This window comes from Pelobates fuscus, chromosome 9 (assembly GCF_036172605.1).
Source record: "Pelobates fuscus isolate aPelFus1 chromosome 9, aPelFus1.pri, whole genome shotgun sequence".
In the NCBI taxonomy this organism is placed as follows: Eukaryota; Metazoa; Chordata; class Amphibia; order Anura; family Pelobatidae; genus Pelobates; species Pelobates fuscus.
Window position 1 is genome coordinate 74,593,089 of NC_086325.1, and position 21,818 is coordinate 74,614,906.

At 37.8% G+C, this 21,818-nt stretch overlaps 1 protein-coding gene across 1 annotated transcript in view; it reads right to left on the reverse strand.

Moving 5' to 3' along the window:
- Window positions 1–21,818, reverse strand: part of LOC134572839 (vascular endothelial growth factor receptor kdr-like) — a 162,343-nt gene that overhangs the window by 112,128 nt on the left and 28,397 nt on the right. The window contains exon 2 of the mRNA XM_063432080.1: window positions 382–478. Coding sequence (XP_063288150.1) covers window positions 382–478 — 97 coding nt within the window. The remainder of the gene's footprint in view (window positions 1–381; window positions 479–21,818) is intronic.

Here is a 21,818-nt window from a genome sequence, read left to right on the forward strand (position 1 = left end):
AAATAGGGCTCTCTTTACAGGAAGTGTTTATGGAAGGCTGTGCAAGTCACATGCAGGGAGGTGTGACTAGGGTTTATAAACAAAGGGATTTAACTCCTAAATGGCAGAGAATTGAGCAGTGAGGCTGCAGGGGCATGTTCTATACACCAAAACTGCTTCATTAAGCTAAAGTTGTTCAGGTGACTATAGTGTCCCTTTAATATTTAACAATATCAAAACACTGAGGGAAAGGGTGTGTTAACAGCTAGAGTAGATTAATACAATCTATTCCTGAACTAGAGTGTGTATAATACACCATTGCATATTCACCGTTCTCAAGATAGGATAGGGTACAGGTGCCCAGATCTGACTACACATACTAAATATTTGCCAGGTTCTTACTTGCAAGTTAAAGTGTAGGTGTCCCCGGCACGGATCTGAAAATGGTCTTTTGTTAGGTTCAGCTGAGGCTTAGAAACTCTGTTATCTCTTCGATGACCTGGAAACATACATGTTTTGGTTAGTACATTTTCACGATAATTCTGCATATTTCTCATCTTTATATTATTTAGTTACATAGGATCACACAAAACATATATATTTATAAACAAATATATAAACAAAATAAACAAATATATATAATTTTTTAAACGATATAAATTACATTTACATATATATATATATATATATATATATATATACATACACAAGATATATTTATAAAAATACACATATAGTGTTACTTTCACACACACACATTTATTATTATTATTTAATAAAATAAACAAATATATACATTTCTTAATATACAAATTAATTAATATATAAATTAAATTTATATATATATATATATATATATATACACACAAGATGTATTTATAAAAATACACAAATAGTGTTACTTTATTTAAGACATTAGAACATATTATAAGTGGGAAATTTAAAAAAACAAAAACCCTTCCATAGGAAGAAATGCATAGATAATGTGAGATTTGGTGCTATAGAAATCCTGGCCAACTTGTAAATTGTTACCATTACTGAGCACTGTGTGATCTCGAACAAATAGTAGATATGACTTTAAAATGCCCAATAAAAATGACTTTAAATACACTTTAGAAAACCTTCTTCCCCACCATCTTTACTCTGGGACTGATGCCTGGACACATTCCCTGCCTAACAACCAGAGCAGTCAACTGAGTTTTTTATATGCTATACGTTAGGCCAAGAGTAATATGCTTTTGCTACGCACTACTGTCTCTGCCGCAAATTCTCCATGCTTTGCATAACACAGCAGTATATCTTCCACACTGACACTGCACACAGAGGCGCACTAACAGCGCACTTGCCCTATCGGACAACATGCTAGATCTAGTACACTGCATTCCACACTAACCGCGCAGCCTAGCCTGTTTATTATTTCTAAGCAGCCTATATCACCAGTTTTATATATTTGATACACATGCTCACGATCAACCTTCCAGGTGACTAGGCACGAATTGCTATAACCTTTAGTTCAGCATATGTTCTCAAGCATGTTAAAAATGTAATGGCACAGTCTACAATCTATATATTAGACACTATTTTCTAAAGATATCTCACGAATGCCAATACAATCATTTTATTTGCAACGATCCCACTAACGTTTACAACCGGTTTTATTTAAAAATGTGCAACTGTATACTGTCATGACCATGTCTGCTTTAACCTGCCTGTGTCTGCTGTCGTGGCACCACGGACCTGTTTGTACAATCAATTGCACCAAAAAAAAAGAATAAAAAAAAAAAAAAGAAAACCTTCTTCCATATCCCAAGCATCCTAACAGAGATATTATAATAGTGCTGCATTCCTAGAAGTTAAGATTCATTGTGGAATTGACTATAATGGTCGATTTGTTCTTAGATCCCAGTAAGCTATGGCCATTTTTAAATGTTGTGTGAGAAAAGCAATGTTTTGAATGAATGTCCTTTGCCAACAACAATGTGTGCAGTTCTGCCATCGCACAGACATTATTTCATGTGCGTTACCTTTAATTAACCTGGCAAAGTGAGAACATTCAATTGAGTCATATATTTAAATAAAACCTAATCTAAAGCAAAACAATTGGTTGTTTTAGTTTCCCATGAATGATCGTATTATAAGGATACTGCATACAGTGAGACTGTTAGGGTTATTTCCTGATTGAGCATGTTCCATTGTACTGTCTAGAGGGGGACATTTGTCATTTTTTTTACATATGTTTTTGCAGCTGAGAGAATTTTCTTTTATATGTTTATGTTGTACTGGGTGGTTTTGGTGTGTCAAATATATTAACTCACACACCCAGCTTGACACAAAGATCACCTTAGAACACGAGTTAACAGCCATAATCTTATTCCCAGAACACTCTAATCACAGTCTATAACCTTAAAGAATCACTACAATGTAAGGAATACAAATGTGTTTCTAACACTATAGTGCCGGATTGCCTTTATGGGTGTCTGCCCTCCTCTAGAATGGAGTTAAAATTTAGTTTTACTTACCTTTTTTCCATCTTGCGGTGGCTGGCCCCTCCTCCATGGCTGAGATCATCAACCTTGATGAACTCAGCCAATCCAATGCTTTCCCATAAGAAAGCATTGGCAGGCTATTGCACATAAGCGGCAAAACTCAGTGCTGCACCAATCAGCAACTCTTTATAGAGATGCATTGAATCAATGCATCTCTATGGGGAATGTTCCTCGTCTCCATGCAGAGCATAAAGATGCTATACGTAGGTCCTGCAAAGATTGTTGGGCCTAACTCTGGAAATGTATCTAGCGATTGTCTGAATAGTCACTTGTGGTGTTGCTAGACAGCAATAAAAATACTACCTTTTCTCTGAATAGGCAGCATTTATATCGCAGAGCCTACAGGGACAGGCTATAGACCCCATAACCACTACATTAAGCTGTAGTGGTTCTGGTGACTATAATGTCCCTTTCACCACTATTTGTAGAGCAGTGTTTATGGTGCAAAGAGGCAATAGGTGCAGACTCTTCAGCTTTTACCAAATAATTATAAATCCTAAATGTCACTCTTCAGTATATACCTCTGTAATTGAAATGAGTAATTACACTTCCTCATTATCCATATAAATAACTGGACTGGGATAGCATGCATTGCATGATCACATTGTGCTTTGATGGTGTTTGATTGCTGAGCTATGGAAAGCTTCCGCACCATCCGTATTGTTTTACACTAGGCATACACTAGGGAAGATTTATCAAACATGTTCTAAAAAGTATTGCAAACATATAAAAATACTTTGAGCCATTTTTTAGGACACAACACTTAGATAAATCTGCCCCACTGTCTATCGTTGCATTGCGTGAGAGTACAATGCATGCAAACACCATCAAAATATTTATACAGATGATCAATAAGTGAACATTTTCCTCATGACATCAGAGGTAAAGGGGATGAGTTTTGGGCTTATCTGTAAACTCTTTGATAATTGAACCCAGGTGTAGGTTTATCTACTGTCTATGCCAGTGGTTCCCAAACCAGTCCTCATGACCCACCAACAATCCAGGATTTATGTATTTTCCTGTTTTATTCCATTGGAAATACTGACAAAATCTTGACTTTTGGTGGGTCTTGAGGACTGCTTTGAGAAACACTGATCTATGCAATGTGTATGAAGTATAATATATAGAATATTATTAAAGGGACACTGTAGGCACTGTAACTACTTAACAAAGTCATACTGTCTGGAGTCCCCTGGCGCATCCTTCCATTCACGGTTCAAACATTTTTTAGGAAAGTTCCCAGCAGCCCATTCCCTCTCTGCTCCTTGGGCTACTGCGGAAGATTAGCCCTAGCAGCAACGGGTGTCAGCTCACCACTTTCAGACTTATAAATTAGTATGGCTAGAAACAAGTGCACAGTTTCTGCTCTAGCAATATCTCCATGAGGGCTGGGCTGTGTGCAGCCAGGAACTCTTTATTTGAGTTAATCTGGTCAAAAATAGTTTCACACTGAATAAGGGGCCAGGGGATTCCAAGCACTACAACCAATTGAATGAGATGAAATGGTTATAGTGCCTACAGCGTTCCATTAAGTAAAAACAGATAACGTTCAGCACTAATTAATGAGATAGTTAATTATACTTCTAAAAAACACAATCTTAATTGTTGTTGATTATTTGTTGATGCAATAAAAGCAACCACCACCACCAAAAAAAAATAATAATAATAATTTCTCCAGTGATTAAGTATTATCCTTAAAATGTGAGTTAAGGCTCTTAAAAATATCACTACTTGTTTTTACTCTCTTTCGTATCCTGTCTTTTCTCTTATTCTACCAATATCCTGCCCGGGCCACCAGTTTTTTTTGGCTAACTTGGAGAGGTTAAGTCCTCATTCTCACTCTGTATATATGTACATTTTCAGTAATAATACACACGGCTTGATTGAACTTGACATAGCACAGATTGGCATTTGTTTAAAACATTCCACAGATCTCTGTAAAATAAATGGTTAAAATCTGAAACACCAACCTACACATTTATGTATATTTTCATTTCTATAATGTCACTGAAGGAAACTGAGCTATAAACAAAGGCCCCTGATAAAAGCATGTGTTTGGGGCGAATCTATGACAGTAGCAAAACACAATAAGGACTTATATTCAGCATCTCAGAATTACCGAGACTCAGTTCATTGTAAAGTTTGGTTTTGCGATTGCTTCCCACCGACCTGACAATGTAGGTGGCCTTCAAACAGCTAAGCAATGAGCAGAGAAAACATATATGCAGAAAGGTAAACTACATTTGGATGGGAATTTTGAGCCTATTATTTGCTCTATGAAATATCTCATTGCTTGTAAGCGGTAACTAAAAATATGGACATCGGAAACTTTTTAACACAGTTTTCAATTAGAAAGAAACTGAAAATATTAATGATGCGGACATAGAGGACATAGTCTTAAATTAGAGGGGCAAAGGTTTAAAAATAATATCAGGAAGTATTACTTTACTGAGGGGGTAGTGGATGCATGGAATAGCCTACCAGCTGAAGTGGTAGAGGTTAACACAGTGAAGGAGTTTAAGCATGCATGGGATAGGCATAAGGCTATCCTAGATATAAGATAAGGCCAGGGACTAATGAAAGTATTAAAAAAATTGGGCAGACTAGATGGGCCGAATGGTTCTTATCTGCGGTCACATTCTATGTTTCTATGTTTCTATGCAGTAAATCCTGGTGGATTACCTTTACCCACAGAAGGTCAAACACTTGTTTGATATTGGATCTTAGCCTTTTCCAGGAGTCAAATTGGCCCAATTTTACCAAGAAGTAAAGTCTTTCAATAATACATTTTTTATGTTATAATAAATGTTTTATTTTTTGCAAGCTAATCATCTAAGCAATACATATTAATGCTGTGAATCTTTGCCTTTTGCACAGCCTTATTGTCGGAAGATCTGACAATAAATTTACTTTATGAATAAATCATTAAAAAATGGTTCTGTAGCAGCTCAGATAATTCATTGCTACCAGCTGTCAAGCCCAGTCAGGTTAAAGATCCATTTATATAGGATCAAAGCGTCTGATACTGATAAATTCGCCTTTAAACAGAAATGTGTTGGTTTTTTCATTCCTGTTGGGTCTGTATATAAGCTTTAATCTCGTGTACGGTATCTTGCATGTGGAATACTAAATGTCGGCTCCAATCAGTTCACACTCAGAGAAAACATTAGTCTCAGTTCTGAGGAAAAGACAACAAACTGGTTTCAATCTAATGTAAATATGTGTTCTGGAGATACAATTAAATAACTTTTATCGTGGAACTGTGGTATAAACATTCCATCACAGCCGTTCCCTCCTGGCTCTTTTCAAGGCAGTAGAGGAAGAGTGCTGTGCTCCGTCCCCAGCTGGGTTCTGATTGTATTCTAAGGCACAACATACAGTTCTAGCAGGAAACATGGGCTAAGCCGATATAGCATCCCATACAATAGAATCCAGAGAGCTATCTGGGAACTTAGATTGTTGGAATAATCTTAGTTCTAGAGGCAGGAACTACTGGATTTATTTAACCCTTTGTCTTCTTTACCTACTGGAAAGTAACTCAAATCGCCATAGGGTATCAGATAGCATCTCCAAAACATACTGTGTTTAAGTGTCCATGCCCTTTTGGAGTAATGTATAGATGGAGAGACAAAAGCGACATTTTAATTATTATTAACATTCATTATTACATTTATTTTCATTAACTCTTTGTCTTATATACACATTGGAAATGACACAATTATCTTAGGCTTATTGAATGACCTTTAACCCTTTAACCCCTTAAGGACCAAACTTCTGGAATAAAAGGTAATCATGACATGTCACACATGTCATGTGTCCTTAAGGGGTTAAGGACACATGACGCGTGACATGTCATGATTCCCTTTTATTCCAGAAGTTTGGTCCTTAAGGGGTTAAAGGGTTACTCCAAGCAAAATGACAACTTTAGTTATTTAATGTTGCCATGGTGCCAGGAGTCTGTATGTGCAGCATTATGCTATAAAATCCGGCACATACTGAGTCTAACCCCTTTGCTGTTGGAGGTAGCGTCATTGCGGCATTCCATGCTGACTAATGTCAATGCTGTGTATATTTCTATGCACAGATTATAATATATTGACTGAGAGCGCTCATCTAAAGTCCTCAGACAATGAATGAGCAGCAGGACACCAGATGTTGTCAGACTGCTTGCAGATGAGATCCGGGGCCTGGTGAGGACTCAGGTAAAAGGGCAAAACGTTGTAAAAGGGCAAACTGTTGTAAAACGATTTGCCATATTACCAGGTAACTGCACCATCATATTCCTTACACCATAACCACTGATGCAGGGTATAGTGGGTTTGACGGTTAGGGTAACCTTTTAATATTTAATATCTAGTCAGGGTCCACAAAACTGGGAAGGTGAAAATAGCTATATTGGAATAATTCTCTAGCTTAGATATTATGGATTAAAACTTGCAATCCCTAGGTATATTGCTGATTTAGTTAATAAAGTGGGTTGTATTTAATTGTAACTGTCTTTTTGGATTGATCTAGTGGCAATGGCTTCCTATTTATAATATGTTGACTTTACAGAATTTAGAATAGGGTTACAATTTCCACAGCATATTAGTTCTCAAAATGTATTGTATTATAATGAGCATAACAGCACACATTATAAAGCGAAGATGTGTGTCATAATAAAAAAAAAAAAAATAGATTTTGGCCAAGAATAATCAAAATGTTGCATGTTCCATTTCACTTTTGTCTCTTGCAAATGAAATAAGCTTAAGTTCTCATAAACTGCAGAAACGGGCCAATAGGTGGCACCCTCTGTTATTAGGAGAGTCTGAGATAAGATAAGTGGGCCATTTAATGTTATTCAATAAAAGCGGTGACTCATTTACTTTGCAACTCATTATAATACAGTGTATTAAACGACAGCTTGACTCATCCACAAGGTAAGCCAATTAAATTGCCACTTAACAATTTAAGTGACCATTTAGAAGTTTCAATCGCCCATGAACTGTAGAAAGTCAGTCATCCAGAGAGAGTTGAGATAATTGAATTATTCAGTGTGACACTTTTCAGGAGACAAGAGAACACTCACAGCGTAAGTCACAATTGCATAGCCTCAGGGAAATCACAATTAATAACAAAATAAGCAAAAAAGTATATCTAATATTCGACGTCAAAGCTTCAAGGAAGATAACGTTCTAAAAGAGATTCCTATTGTGGAATTGAAAGATCATACAATGTAAGCAAACTTTAATCATTTTGCACTTTCCCCTTTACGCTAGATCAGTAGTTGCTTACTATGCCATCCCGTAGAGTTACAAATTACACTTGCCATGGTCTTCCACCAGTCATCACAATGGCAGGGTCTCTTCACCTCTCCTCTATGTCATCATTACTTTGTCAACACTTGTTTTATATTCTCAATGTATTATTGTAAAGTGCTTCAGAATAAATTGGCTCTCCTTAATGCGAATAACGATATTACTAAGGCTTTTGTCACTCCGAAGCACAGACGATTTGATGGCTGTTCACTCCTGCTGTTGATTAACTCCAACTCCCATTATCCTTTACAACAGCTGGGAAGCTGTATGGAGCCCCCTTTGTTCTAAATATTTCACTTTACAAAACCTTAGTTTTTGATCTGCATTGTTAGTTAACTCTAAAATGTGCTTTCACTTAATTGTATTAAAAAAAATAGCAATAAATAACATTTATTAGTACAAATACACAGTTAACTGAGACAGTGAGATGCCAATACACAGCCTGATTCATGAAAAAAACAGAGAATCTTGCATAAAGAAAAAAAAACACACTGAACTGCAGACATAAAACAAATTAACAGCTGACATTTTGTTTAACCATAAAACACATTTTATCAGCTGCAGAGCATTAAGTCATCCAGAACAAGTCAGCAGAGATGAAAAATTAGCAAAACCTCCCATTTGGAAAAAAAAAAAGGAACAGGATGCTTCTTGGCCAACGAAAGAAAGTCCTAAAAAAACTGATCATCTTGGTTTTGAACTGTAATTATGTAGAATGAGTTGGTGTATTGAGAATGCCTTGGTGCATTCTGGGTATCTAATTATTTTACACTGTTAGCCCCCTTGAAGATAGTCAAGCACTGACTTGCATCTCCTCTAAATTTTAGTGTAACTCGTTAGTCACACATAATAAAGAAAGGACAACGGCCATCACATTTTCACTTTTTCCTTCTTTACATGTAATTAAACTTAATGATATTTTTAAATAATGTACATTGATTTTTATTTATTTTTTTTAAATTCACTTTTTATCGAGCTGAGCAGCCATGTTGGGTGAGACTCTACTGCTATCTGACCAACTGCTGTTCAATCAAACTTGCCTACTGCTACAATTACTCTGTGTGAAACTGCAGTAACAGGAAAGTTAGGTTGAGCAGCATTTGGTCGGATAACAGTAGAGTTTGACCCAACATGGCTGCTCAGCCAGAGAAAAAGTGGCATATTATCAAAATAATCAATATACATCATTCAAAAAAAAAAAAAAAATATATATATATATATATATATATATATATATATATATATATATCATCAAGTTTCATTAAATGTAATAAACTGTTAAAAAATGAGAAGTGATAAGAATTTGATGACAATTGTTCTTGAAGCACGAGTTAGTAGCTTTAGTCTCTGGCCTTTAACCTACCCCATTGGCCAATGCAATGTTAAAGCCTAGTTTAATATCTATTAATACAGAAATTTGGGTATTAAATCAATAACCCCATGCCGTGTATTAATTTCACTCCAGACCTTCCCTTATAGGGGGTCTGAGCAAAGGTTATGTATCTTTCCGAATCATCTTATGACAACATTCTGACATATTGTTTATATACTGATATTCTAACCAAGCAGATTCTCAGAACCATGATTACTTACATATTATATAATACACAGGGTGAGTGAAAAGGCAGAACAAACCAGGAACAATCTAGATAATGTAAGATGCTTAATGTTAATTCATTCAAGATGGTAACTTTTAAGGATAGGTAACATACGTCATAAGTAATCCCATTGATATTCTTCGAATCTTAAGCATCTTACAAGTATTTGGGCGGTTCTTGACTTTTAACTCACCCTGCATATGTCCTCACATGTGTCAGTATGCTATTTTAACCTTGGATAATTAATGTGTTTCTTAATAGACTAGTTTGAATTTCTGGTCTTGCTCACATACTGAATAATCTGTTATAGAAAGTTAAAGGCATAGAACATCTTTAATGGGAAGCAAGGGAGCAATTTTTCCCTGACCTAATGTGATCTTAATTATTTCAGCAATGGTGGAGGTTGCTTATGAAACACCCATGGGGGCACAATAAAAGCATTGCTGCGTCATGACCTCAGGGGTAAGAGAACTGTCAATCAATGTACTATTTCTAAAGTTAAAAGTACGTAGAAGAATTGTTTTTTATATATATTTAATATATATATATATTTTAAAATAATCCATAAGTAAAGGTTTAAATGCACCCAAGAATATATTTGGAACAGACTTTTCGATTTCCTGTTAAGTGCCCTATAATTATGTGTGCCCACATATTTGCAACAGTAATAATCTGTAATAACTTTGTACACACAAACTAGATAGATGGCCCGTATTACGGATGTTACTTATAAGCATGTTACCGTTGAAATACTGTTGTAAATTACACTATTGTGTGCTTTCTCCTACACAACTGTCGAAAACAAAAAATAAAGATTGTCTAAAAAAGAACATTTGTACACAACACTTGCGCAGGTTTACACTATTATTTTCACTAGAGAAGCACTAGATGCAGGGATTTTCCCCATTGCTTTTTGGTAGAAAATCATGAGAAAAGGAAACAGATGGGATATAAGGTTTTGGAAAAAATATATCCTAATAATGCACTTCTACAAACATACCAGAAAATCTTGCAAGCTTACAAAATCAAATGATCAATATTTTGCATTTACGTAAATATGGAGCCTGGAATATCCCTTTATCTGTTGTGTGTATCATAGTTTTACTATGAGATGAGTAGATAAAATATGTTGGTTCTGGTAGAAGGCATTGATCAACAGTTTTAAAGTACTGATTGTACTCTAAGGCACATTAAAGGTAGCTTCTAATTATGTTATCATTAAGAGAGGTATTTGCTAATCTCTCCGAATGGCAAAACTTGGACTAAAATAGTTGATCTGAAAAAAATGAGCCTGATATTCAAGCTCAGGGGTGTTTAAAAGGTAAATCTCAATTAACAATAACAGTACAACTCGCATGATACTTGGTCAGCTTTAATATTGGCAAAGCATCATGGTAGTTGCAGTTCTACATTAGGGAGAATTTTTAGAACACTGGTCTAGTTGCTCTTTAAAATACAGGACTATATTGCAACAGAGTCTAAATTAGAGTAACACATGTAGCGTTAATCACCCTCTATTGTAATCGAAGCGGAAATGCCTTTGGAGAATTAGAAAGAAATGGGTATTTCATGAATATATGATTATCCTGTTAGTCATAAAGAAATCAAGCTTACAGGAATTGGCCATTCAAATAAATATTCATGTTTCCTTAGGCCTTTAGGCACACTGGATAAAGTATATTCACTGTGCCACTCCCTGGTAATACCCCAGTGTGTGCATATGGGTGCAGAGTTTGTATAGGGATTTATTCAATTAAAAATTATATAAAACACAAAAACAAATAGTTATCCCCCTTCCCTGTTGTCACCTTGCAGGGAAGAGGAACATGCTGATCTCTGGAGGTCCAGTGTGCTGGGAATCTGGTCTGCACCAACGATGGAGCAGAGCATGAGTAATTGTCTCTTGGGGAGAGGGACTTGCAGTGTCATAGCTCTGCTGTGGTAATTGGAGGGAGCACCCTGATTGGCTGGAACTCAGGAGACATCTACTCATGATCTGCAGTCAACAGAGGTGCCAGACTTCCTCCTCAACAGACTAAGTATTATGTACTACTGTCACATAACAATGTGAGTTGTTTTTGTTTGGAGCTCTAGATTTTCCTAATTTACCTATACCACCTTGGAATAATAACTCCATCAACGTATCTATTTATCACTGAACTCCACAGGAAAAAAAAGCCCTCACAGTACTATGTAGCATGTACCATTTTACCACAGAACTCCACAAAAATGAAACTCCCAACAATGTGTATCATAGTGTATCACAGAGCTCCCCAACTATAAAACATAGAGTAAGGTGCATTTTGTATGACACAGTAATAAATCTGTCTATTTGTGAGAGGCATGAAGACAGTGTGTGATATTTGTGATTTGTTTTGGCTCTGTGTGATGTATATTTGATTCATATAAAAATATGCATATAGGGGGGGCGGGGCCTGACCGCAGCAATGAGCGGACGCTGATCACCACAGCTCCTGCAACCATCGCCAGGAAAACCATCAAAAACCACTGAAACAGCTTTTAAAAAAGCCAAACAAAGGCCACCAGATGTCGGGTGATGCCAGGGTGAACACAACGGTACCCAACAAGCGACTACATACCCGGTACGTACCAGACACGCTGGTGAGGCCTACCAGAAGAGCAGGTATGGGAGAAACGGCCGCTCTCCTGCAGCTTAGAATGCCTGGACACTTTACGCAGAGCCCGCGTTCCCCCCCCCCCGGACCGGTGGGGGTTATCCCGGCCCACATCCACACAAGCGAGCATACAAGCACTCACCAAGACACACGACCGCGAAGTGCAGAAGCCACACGCGGAGCAGGCAAGATGGCGCCCTACCCCCAGACCGCCGCTCTGCACGAAATAGAGCGGGAAACTAAACGCCGATATGATCGAATCTTCGACGCCCTATGGGAGAAGCTGGAGGCCCTGATACAGCCCCCTCAAAAGGGAACCCCACCAGGTGACATGAAGCAGGGTCCACAGCACGGAAGCGCAGGGAGAGACAGGGGGAACCCCCCGAACCCCACCCGCAAGAGCACACGCCTGAACAGGTTGGCCCCAAACCCAATAACCTTGACGGCCACTCACGGCCCGCACAAACTAAATGAACCACAGGAGACTCTCAAAGCACGACTCCAAAGGCGGCCTTACAGACGGGTTGAGACCCGGCCTAAAGCCCAGAGAGGCCCAGACCGGACAAGAGGACAGCAGAAGGGAAAGCATAGCATGGCGGCCATGAAACTTCCATACCGGGAAGGCTCAGACAGGCGACCACAACAAAAAACACGCAACACAGCCAAGACCCTGCGCTGCCTGCCGGGTGAATCCACTCACTGCAGGGGCGCCCTACCTCACCACTCGTCCGGAATACAGACCTCCGAGCACAAGTTCAGCACAGTCCACAATGCGATGAGGTTGCTGCCCGGCGAACTACACTGGCACAGAGCCCATCCACAACCAACGAGGGAAGACACCCTGCGGTGCTCTGGGCCCGCCAGCCTATCCTCCAGAGCTGGTGTTGGCTGACCGAGGCAGACTGACCCAGAGACATTCTGCGGCCCTGCAGGCCCTACAGCAGAGACACTGCAAGACCCCACTGCACAGTATGTCTCACAGTATGGCCCTGGCAATGCGCAGCAGAGACTCAGTGACCTACACCACAAGGCCTAGCAACCCACCTACCGCAGGCCTGACTAATGTTCGAATGTGTGCTTTTTTGTTTCGATCATCTTAATTTTAATATTGTTTAACTGTTTGTTTATCCTGCATGCCTACTATTAATGTCTCACTACCGGTTGACTGCGGCCAAGGCATTACCGGGAAGCATATCACTTGTTGCTCAACACTCCGTGAGCGCTAATCAAAACGCCCCTTGCTACTGGCCCACCGCATATTCCGACACAATGTAACTAGAAGGCTCCTGCCTTAACTGACCGCCCAACGGCAGCACACCCGCATCCCAGCAAATGCCTCCTATGTTTTATCCACCCCCTGGCCCTAGTCTTTCCCTTAGATATCCAGCACGGCTAAACTACCCACTCTAGTGGAACACATATCACTAACGGATAGGTGGGCTGCGATCTCGCCTCTGCTCACCTATCTCAACGTTTAAATTTTTTACCACGCCACGGGGGAGGACACCTGGGTGACTAGTACATTTCCTTATACCCAGCGTAGCTAGCTATGCTCCACGCAGGTCTTGTTCAGCAAAGTATGCCATACACACAATGGTCCATAACTGATAATAATCAATAATCTAAACTAGCACTGCATTAGGCCACCTGCCAACGTACGTTAAAAATGCATTTAGAATCAGCTTCTCACTGGCATATCATTGATAACTTCCTTCCTTGTTACTTGGCCTGACACACACTAGTACTTACCGAATGCAACGCTACTCTCCTTGATTTGAAGGGCACTGTTATATGCTCTGCAGCCCCATTTTTATTGTTTATTGCCTAGATATAGTTTTCAACATACATTTTAAAGCCGAATACGTAAGCAGCACACAAGGGAATCCATGTGATCAGAGGTTATTGTGCAGCCTGTTGTGTTTTCCTTAAACTCATTAACCTTATTGCTACAGCAAAAGTCTAACAACCGAGCGACGAATTATAACCTGTAATTGAGAGTTGCGGACAGTTCCTAGTACTAGCCTGCAGCCCTCACCTGTATTTCCATATTTGCATAATCTATGAGGTTAGCAGATCAGATACCGTGCAGACTAGGATTGATTATAGCTATAATCATACACTTTCAAGCCATTTACGTAAGCAGTGCATAATAGAACCCATGTGGTCAGACGTTATTGTATTGTCTGGGTTTTTTTTTCTTAATTTTTAATCTTCCTGATACTGTTTAGAACTACCAAACGTGCGACATATTGTAACCTGTCATTTAAAGTTGTAGACAATTCTTAGAGTCAGCTCATAGCACACACTTGAACCCGTCTGTATGCATGACTCATGCTGCGAACAGAGCGGCAGACGTGCAGACTAAGCCTAACTATAGTTCAAAGTACACACTTTGAGGTCGACGACTTCAACAGAATATGATAGACCCAATGTCGTCAGACGCTATTGTATAACCAAATGTTTAGATTGTACCTACTATGCCTGGAATAATGTAAAGCCCTGATATATCCTATTCTTACTCAATTTAACACTAAAAATGTGCAAGAACTGCTATATACCTCACTGTACTTAATGTTTGCAAAAACATGTGGATTGCCTTTGGGGTACCGCATGTACGTTTTGATACGTTTATACGCACTACAAAAATAAAGAATTAAAAAAAAAAATATGCATATAGGCCTATGTGTGAATGCAGGTGCATATTTTGCAGAGCCACATGCACACAGTCCCACAGTCTTATGCACACAGTTATAAACATACACTGTCAAATAGAGCCACATGCAGATAGTCATGCAAACAGTTGCATGTTTACAGTCAAAAACACAGTTACAGGCAGTAACACATAGGTACAGATAGACAATCACCCACACAGGTACAGACAGCCACACACACACACACACACACACACACACACACACACACACACACATACACACACACAGTAACAGGCAATCACACACACACATGCAGACAGATAGTCACTCACAGACAATCACCCACACAGGTACAGACAGCCACACACACACACAGTAACAGACAGACAATCACCCACACAGGTACAGACAGCCACACACACACACACACACACACACACACACACAGTAACATGCAATCACACACACACACACACACACACACACACATACAGACAGTCACACACACAGACACAGAGTTAGAGACAGTCACACACACACACACACACACACACACACAGTAACAGACAGACAATCACCCACACAGGTACAGACAGCCACATCACACACACACACACACACACACACACACACACACACACACACACACACACACACAGTAACAGGCAATCATACAGTCACACACACAGACACAGAGTTAGAGACAGTCACACAGGTGTTTGGATGAATGGGAGATCAATGAGACTTATGATGATTTTGTACATGGTATATGGGCCCCACACATCACTACCTTCTTGAATATACTTTGTGTATTTCTAGGTTAATTCTTCTGTCTCTACACATTGTTCATCTTTATCTATTTAGGATCAACCACAAATATTCTGAACACTATTAGCTGACCTTCCTTCATCATTCCTACTTTCATCCTGCTACGTTTTATAATCCCCATTAACATAACAATTCCACTGCCTCCAACTTGTGTCTCATCTTTTGATAGGTCCCATAGGACAAATTCTACCTTCACTAACACCAACCCTTCTGTAATTACTGCAACATGTATCTCCTCTTGCATGTGTAGGCAAGTGCAACTAATGACCTTACCAACCCACAGATTTGACTGATAAACCGAAGACAAACATATACAATATATAGTAGTGGAAAACGAGCTCTTTAAAAGTAGCATTATTGTTGATGCAATTAGGCTGATGCTGATTCATACTTCAGATGGTCAAATGCCAAGTCCGTAAGCTAAATCCCTATTTATCTACCACACCTAACCACCACCCCTTCCGTAAGCTCTCACCTTCCAATACACCGGAACTCTATACAGTTAACATGTTATTTTTTCATTGAGTCCTAATGACATCAGTGGGATGTGTGAGGTTATTGTCTAACACTTATGATCTGTACATTTTTTCCAACCTACATTACTATGTAACAATATTTGTTACTATACCTACCTTTATGGGTGGATGGATGGACAAACAGATAGATAGATAGATAGATAGATAGATATAGATAGATAGATAGATAGATAGATACAGAGATAGAGAGATAGATAGATAGATAGATACAGAGATAGATAGATAGATAGATAGATACAGAGATAGATAGATAGAGAGATAGATAGAGAGATAGATAGATAGATAGATAGAGAGATAGATAGATAGATAGATGATAGATAGATAGATGATAGATAGATAGATTGATAGATAGATAGATAGATAGATAGATAGATATATAGATAGATAGATAGATACAGAGATAGATATATAGATAGATAGATAGATAGATAGATAGATACAGAGATAGATAGATAGATGATAGATAGATAGATGATAGATAGATAGATACATAGATATTTATCTTGTTCTAAGGTGATGTTTTCAAGTTTATTGGAAATGCTTTTTATAGTTGCCAAATATTAGACAGTGTCATCATTTCAAAGATTCTTTTAATTGCATGTGGGATCCTCAAAATAATCTAGTATCATTTTTGAAAAGGCATACCAAAATAAAATGAAAGTCTGGCCATCTTATAACATTGTTCTGAAACAAGAAAAGGTGCTTACCAATGAAGCCATAACTTTTATAAACAAAGGGTCTTAGATGGAAAAATAACAAGAAGATATCGGCTTTTTAGAGCAAAAATAATGTGAACATCTTGTTTCTGCTGTGACAGCTCTGACGTTATATGGAACGGAGCGATTATTGATCAGAGGTAAAAAACTTTCAGAATATGAACTGCTCCACCAAAAGATCAGCATTAACGTAACCTTGGGATTGTCAGTCAGAAGATTGAAAGTAAGGAAACTACAAATTATTCATCCCTGGGGAACTATTTTAAAGTAATGTTTTTTTTTTTTAAATCAGAAATCCCAGATTGCGATACAAATACATTCTCGGAGAAAAAAAAGTGAAACTCCATTCCTGATCTGTTCCAGGAGCTCCATCAACCATCTTCAAAAGAACCAGCCTAGTGCACTATACAGCCAGACTGACCTTAACCTCTACAGAGCTTGTTCTATCAATCAATCAAACCAGTAATTACAGCATAAAACATCTAATTGACAGCTATATGACAGGGATATAAATGAGTGCCTTAAAGCTCAAAAAAACAACCCACCCAAAAATACATAGTAGACCAAGGTTTCATAGACCATCTGATATTTCTTTAAAGATGCCCTCATTTTAATAATACTAATTTTGTTATTTTTTCCCCCTTCTTTTATGAATAACTGTTCTTGACTTCATTAAGTCTTGGAATCTTCAAAATATTACATGTCTCTATGCACCGTGTTTTAACCTGGGTATATCTATATGGTTAAATGAATGCATATACTGTTTTCAAATGCATATATATTATACTAGTTTATCTGGAAAGGTATTGTTTTATCTATTTAACATGACGTTAATTTGTGTTTTAATATATCAAAATGGTCAAAAAATAAATAAAAAATCCAGTTGCTCCATACATTGCTTGGGTTTATCAATTAGTGGCAAAATTCTATTCAAATTATTTACTAACAGGAACCTGTTAGATTCTTGGTCAAAAGAATATTCTTTTATGTCTTTTATTGATCTTAAGCAGTAGTTCCTAACACCTGGGTTGGGACCCAAAATTGGGTTCCCATGCTGTTTTAGTTGATTCCCAATAGTAGAACCAGGCATATTGTATTCATTAAGTCCCAGGCAACTGCTGAAAACAAATTGTTTATTTTTATGGCCCAGATTTCACAGTGAATGCCTTTACACTGGTATAAGTCAAATTAAGGTGTTTCACAGAAATTATTTTTTTACTGCTCTGATATTATTGAAAATTGGATAATTGAGCTAAAATGTAAGGTAGGGTTACTGTTTCTGGATTGCCTTCTAAAAGATTGGAGCTTCTGGGGATGAGTGAGATTTTCCTGTGATTCCTGAATACGTAGAAACCACTTAAATAGAGAAGTTGACAATCTCTTGCCACATCAAGTAATTTGATCCTAAATGGGGGCCTCAGATAGAAAGCAAATGATTTATTAATATGTTTGTCAGACGTACATCATAAATATGTCAGGAAAAGCCTAATAACCTGAAATTTCCCATAATTCAGGAAAAAGAAAAGGAGGGTGGGAGGGGGATGATACATTCTCAAGTCCGTTGAGATTTTAGATAATAAGAAATCATTGCTGAATATTAGAAAAGTAGTTCACCTCTGGAGCCAAAATAATGGAAATAATTAAGATTTCCTGGACAGAAAGAAAGTTTATGTGGGAGCAATGTATATTTGTGTAGATTGCAAATTGGTGGGTGCAAGGGGGACCCATGATATTCTATTGCCCAGAGGCCCCATGAGTTGTCAGTCTGCCCCTGCTTCCTCTTGAATGTACGCTTGTTTGAGCAGGGCCTTCTACACCCTCTGTTTCTGTGCGTCCAACTTGTCTTGTTACAAATGCTTGTCCGTTAGTCTCCCTATTGTACAGCGCTGCAGAATTTGTTGGTGCTTTATAAATAATAATAATAATACGGTAATACTAGCGAAGAATCAGAGGGGATGTAATTCACAACGGAGTGCCAAAGGATGCCTACCCCTGTTCTAGATCGTGACCAAGCTCTGATTTTCAAATTCTAACAAAAATGACTTTGAGGACACATCTAGCTATAGTTGGGGGGTAGCAAAGCAACCCCAGAATCAGGAGTAAAATTGCTGCCTTTTGTATAAATATTTGCACCGTGGGAAACTATTGGAATAGCCCTTGTAGGAACCCAGTAAACTGAGTCCAAGCTGTAATATGAGGAGCGTTGCTGTGCTTGGAAATAAAATAGGTTAGAAATATCTAAGTCTTGATACTGTAGTAACATAGCATCATTCAATAAATGAAACAGAATGTACTTCCAGATACAGGCTACAGAATAATTCAAACTACATTCTATTCCAAACAATCAGTATTCCACTGCCAGTAACGAGTTTCACACCAACACTTTGACTCATCCAGAACATGTGTATCTGATCATATTATTATGAATAACGTTTTAGAGCTTGGCGTTTATTTTTAACTTTTCCACAAGATGTATTAGGGGCAGACTATAACTTACCCTTTGCTCTTATTGGCAATGCTATTACCACTGATCACACAATTATACTAATTTAAAAATGGTTTTCAGCCAAGTCATTATCTTGGGGCGCAGAGTCAAATTGAGAAAACTGTCTGTGCTCTAATATATGGAATAAAATAGTGTTTCAGTATAATTTTAATATAAGAAAAAACCTTTGACACCAAAGGCACATAAGGTGCCTCACAGAATATTATTCTGATTTTTTTTACGTGATGTTAGTATGTATTTTTTTTTGTTAAAAAAAACTAAATATATATAAAAATATACAAAAATTAAAAGGTGAAACACCCCGTATCAAAACAGGCTGCTCTCCTTTAAACAACCCCAGAAACAGCGTCTAGTGATTGTTATATGCAATTGTTACTCTAGCCTTGCAGCTAATAGGCTTGCTATATGAGTTCCTAGGTGACTTGTTTTTAATATTTTCTTTTTAATTATGTTTACTAAATAAAATGTATTTGTTTTTCTTAGACGCTGTTTCTGGGGTTGTTTAAAGGAGAGTAGCCCGTTTTGATACGGGGTGTTTCACCTTTTATTTTTTGTATATTTTGCGCTATATGCAGGGTTATGCCCTTATTACCACCCCTATAACCCACTTCTCTCTGTACTCCCTATTAGATTTTCTATCTAGGAAGTACCTCTAACGATTAATATATATAAAAATACCCAATTACACTTTAGTACTGCTCTAGTGTCTCCCACATCCAAAAGGAGATTGAGAACAAAAAAAGGAAAAACATACCACTGTACGTTGTTCATAAACATCTTTTTTGAAGAGATTGATGGTTTACACATGTCTTACTGATAGCTTCCCCTATAGAAAGCTGTGCAGCAGCTATGGGAGAATTATTTGTAAATAGTTCCATTGATGAAAATACTGATGAATCTACTCATAAACAGTGTGTATGCTAGTGGCCTAAGGAGCAATTACCCCAGTCCCCCTTGCAAGTCCTCCCTTGAAGGTGGCCTTTTGAGAATCTCAGAAACCACTGATCTCTTGGAAATTTCAGGCAAAAGAGGATCTAAAGTTTACAAAGAATGGTACAAAATATCAAAAACATCCAGTGAACAACAGTTGTGTTAAAAATAAAGGTCAGAGGAGAATGGCCCCATAGAAAGTAGATGATATCTGAAATAACCACCTTAGCATTGTTTTTTATGTTTTATATTTAATAATCATATCATGTGTGTGAATGAGGGGGCTATTGACACATAGCCAGTTGCCAATTAGCACACATTGACGCATAGCCAGTTGTATTTTAAATATATAATAATAATAATAATAAAGTATTTAACCAGGAAAGGTACATTCAGATTACTCTGGTTTTCAAGTACGTCCTTGGGATATAGTGCTTAAAATGTCAAGTTTTAGGTCACTAGTCAGGCCATTGGCCAAGTTACTAGCCAATGCGAGTTTGGAGGGTCCATGGCACATGGAATTTCTGCTTGCCAGGTACATTTGGCAGATGAAATTGATTATATGCTTTAGCTTGTTATGTAAAAACTATATACACAACCAGTGATTCCATACACCAAGGTAGACCCCCAGATGTTTTAAAACTGCAACTACCATGAAGCTTTGTCATCTGGGGATCTACATTTTGGGCACCCCTGCCGTACACTACATTATCCAAGGTAAAGAATTATATTTTGATTTGTGTGAAACAAAATGCAATCCCTTCCCATAATAGTTTAGATTTGTTCCAGAAAAAAAAAGTTACTTTAGGAGTTTGTAACAGTATCTGTACACCAGCCTAATGGGAGTATAAAATAAGATTTATAAAATGGGTAAATGTGATTTCATGGGATGAAATCTGTTGTTTTACAATATGTTAGATTGTTTTAGACACTTTTATAACTATCATAATAAGTGGAGTGAAATGTCAGAAATTGAACTAAAACAAATGTATTTTATGGCAGTAGAATTTAAAGTGGGGGTAAGAGTAATTGGAAATATAAAATAGTATTGAATGTTGGTTTCTTTTACTGGAAAATAGCGTGAATGCACTGTTGGAACTATAATTTGCTTGAATATTAAAACAATACATCCTTGCTCCTGCCTAATTTGGCATATTGAATTGGGTAGGATGGATATAAGGCAAACCATGCATGTCCTATGAGCACACATAGCTTCCTGGGGGGGGGGGGGGGGAGGTTCTCAGGAGGGGGACATATTAGTGGTGGGTGCTTTGAACCTTAAATTGAGTCTAGGTTTCCTAAATTGTTATCTTTTCTTTTAATTTATTTTTTTCATCATGGTGTATAATTCTACTCATTCAACTGATGTTCTCCAGGAATCCCAACAAAGCCACGAATGAGCCCTGTAGTTTGTGACAGCTAAATGTCCATATCCTAATTAATGATAATGTTAAATATATGCTAGGATTCTCTATGAGTCCAGTAACAATCATGTTTGCAATAATTGTGCAGAGGGCTGGGATCCTTTCAATGTCAGTGGCAATTCCTGTGAAGGATTCAGGCCTTTTTCTAGAGTCAGCATCCATGGGAGA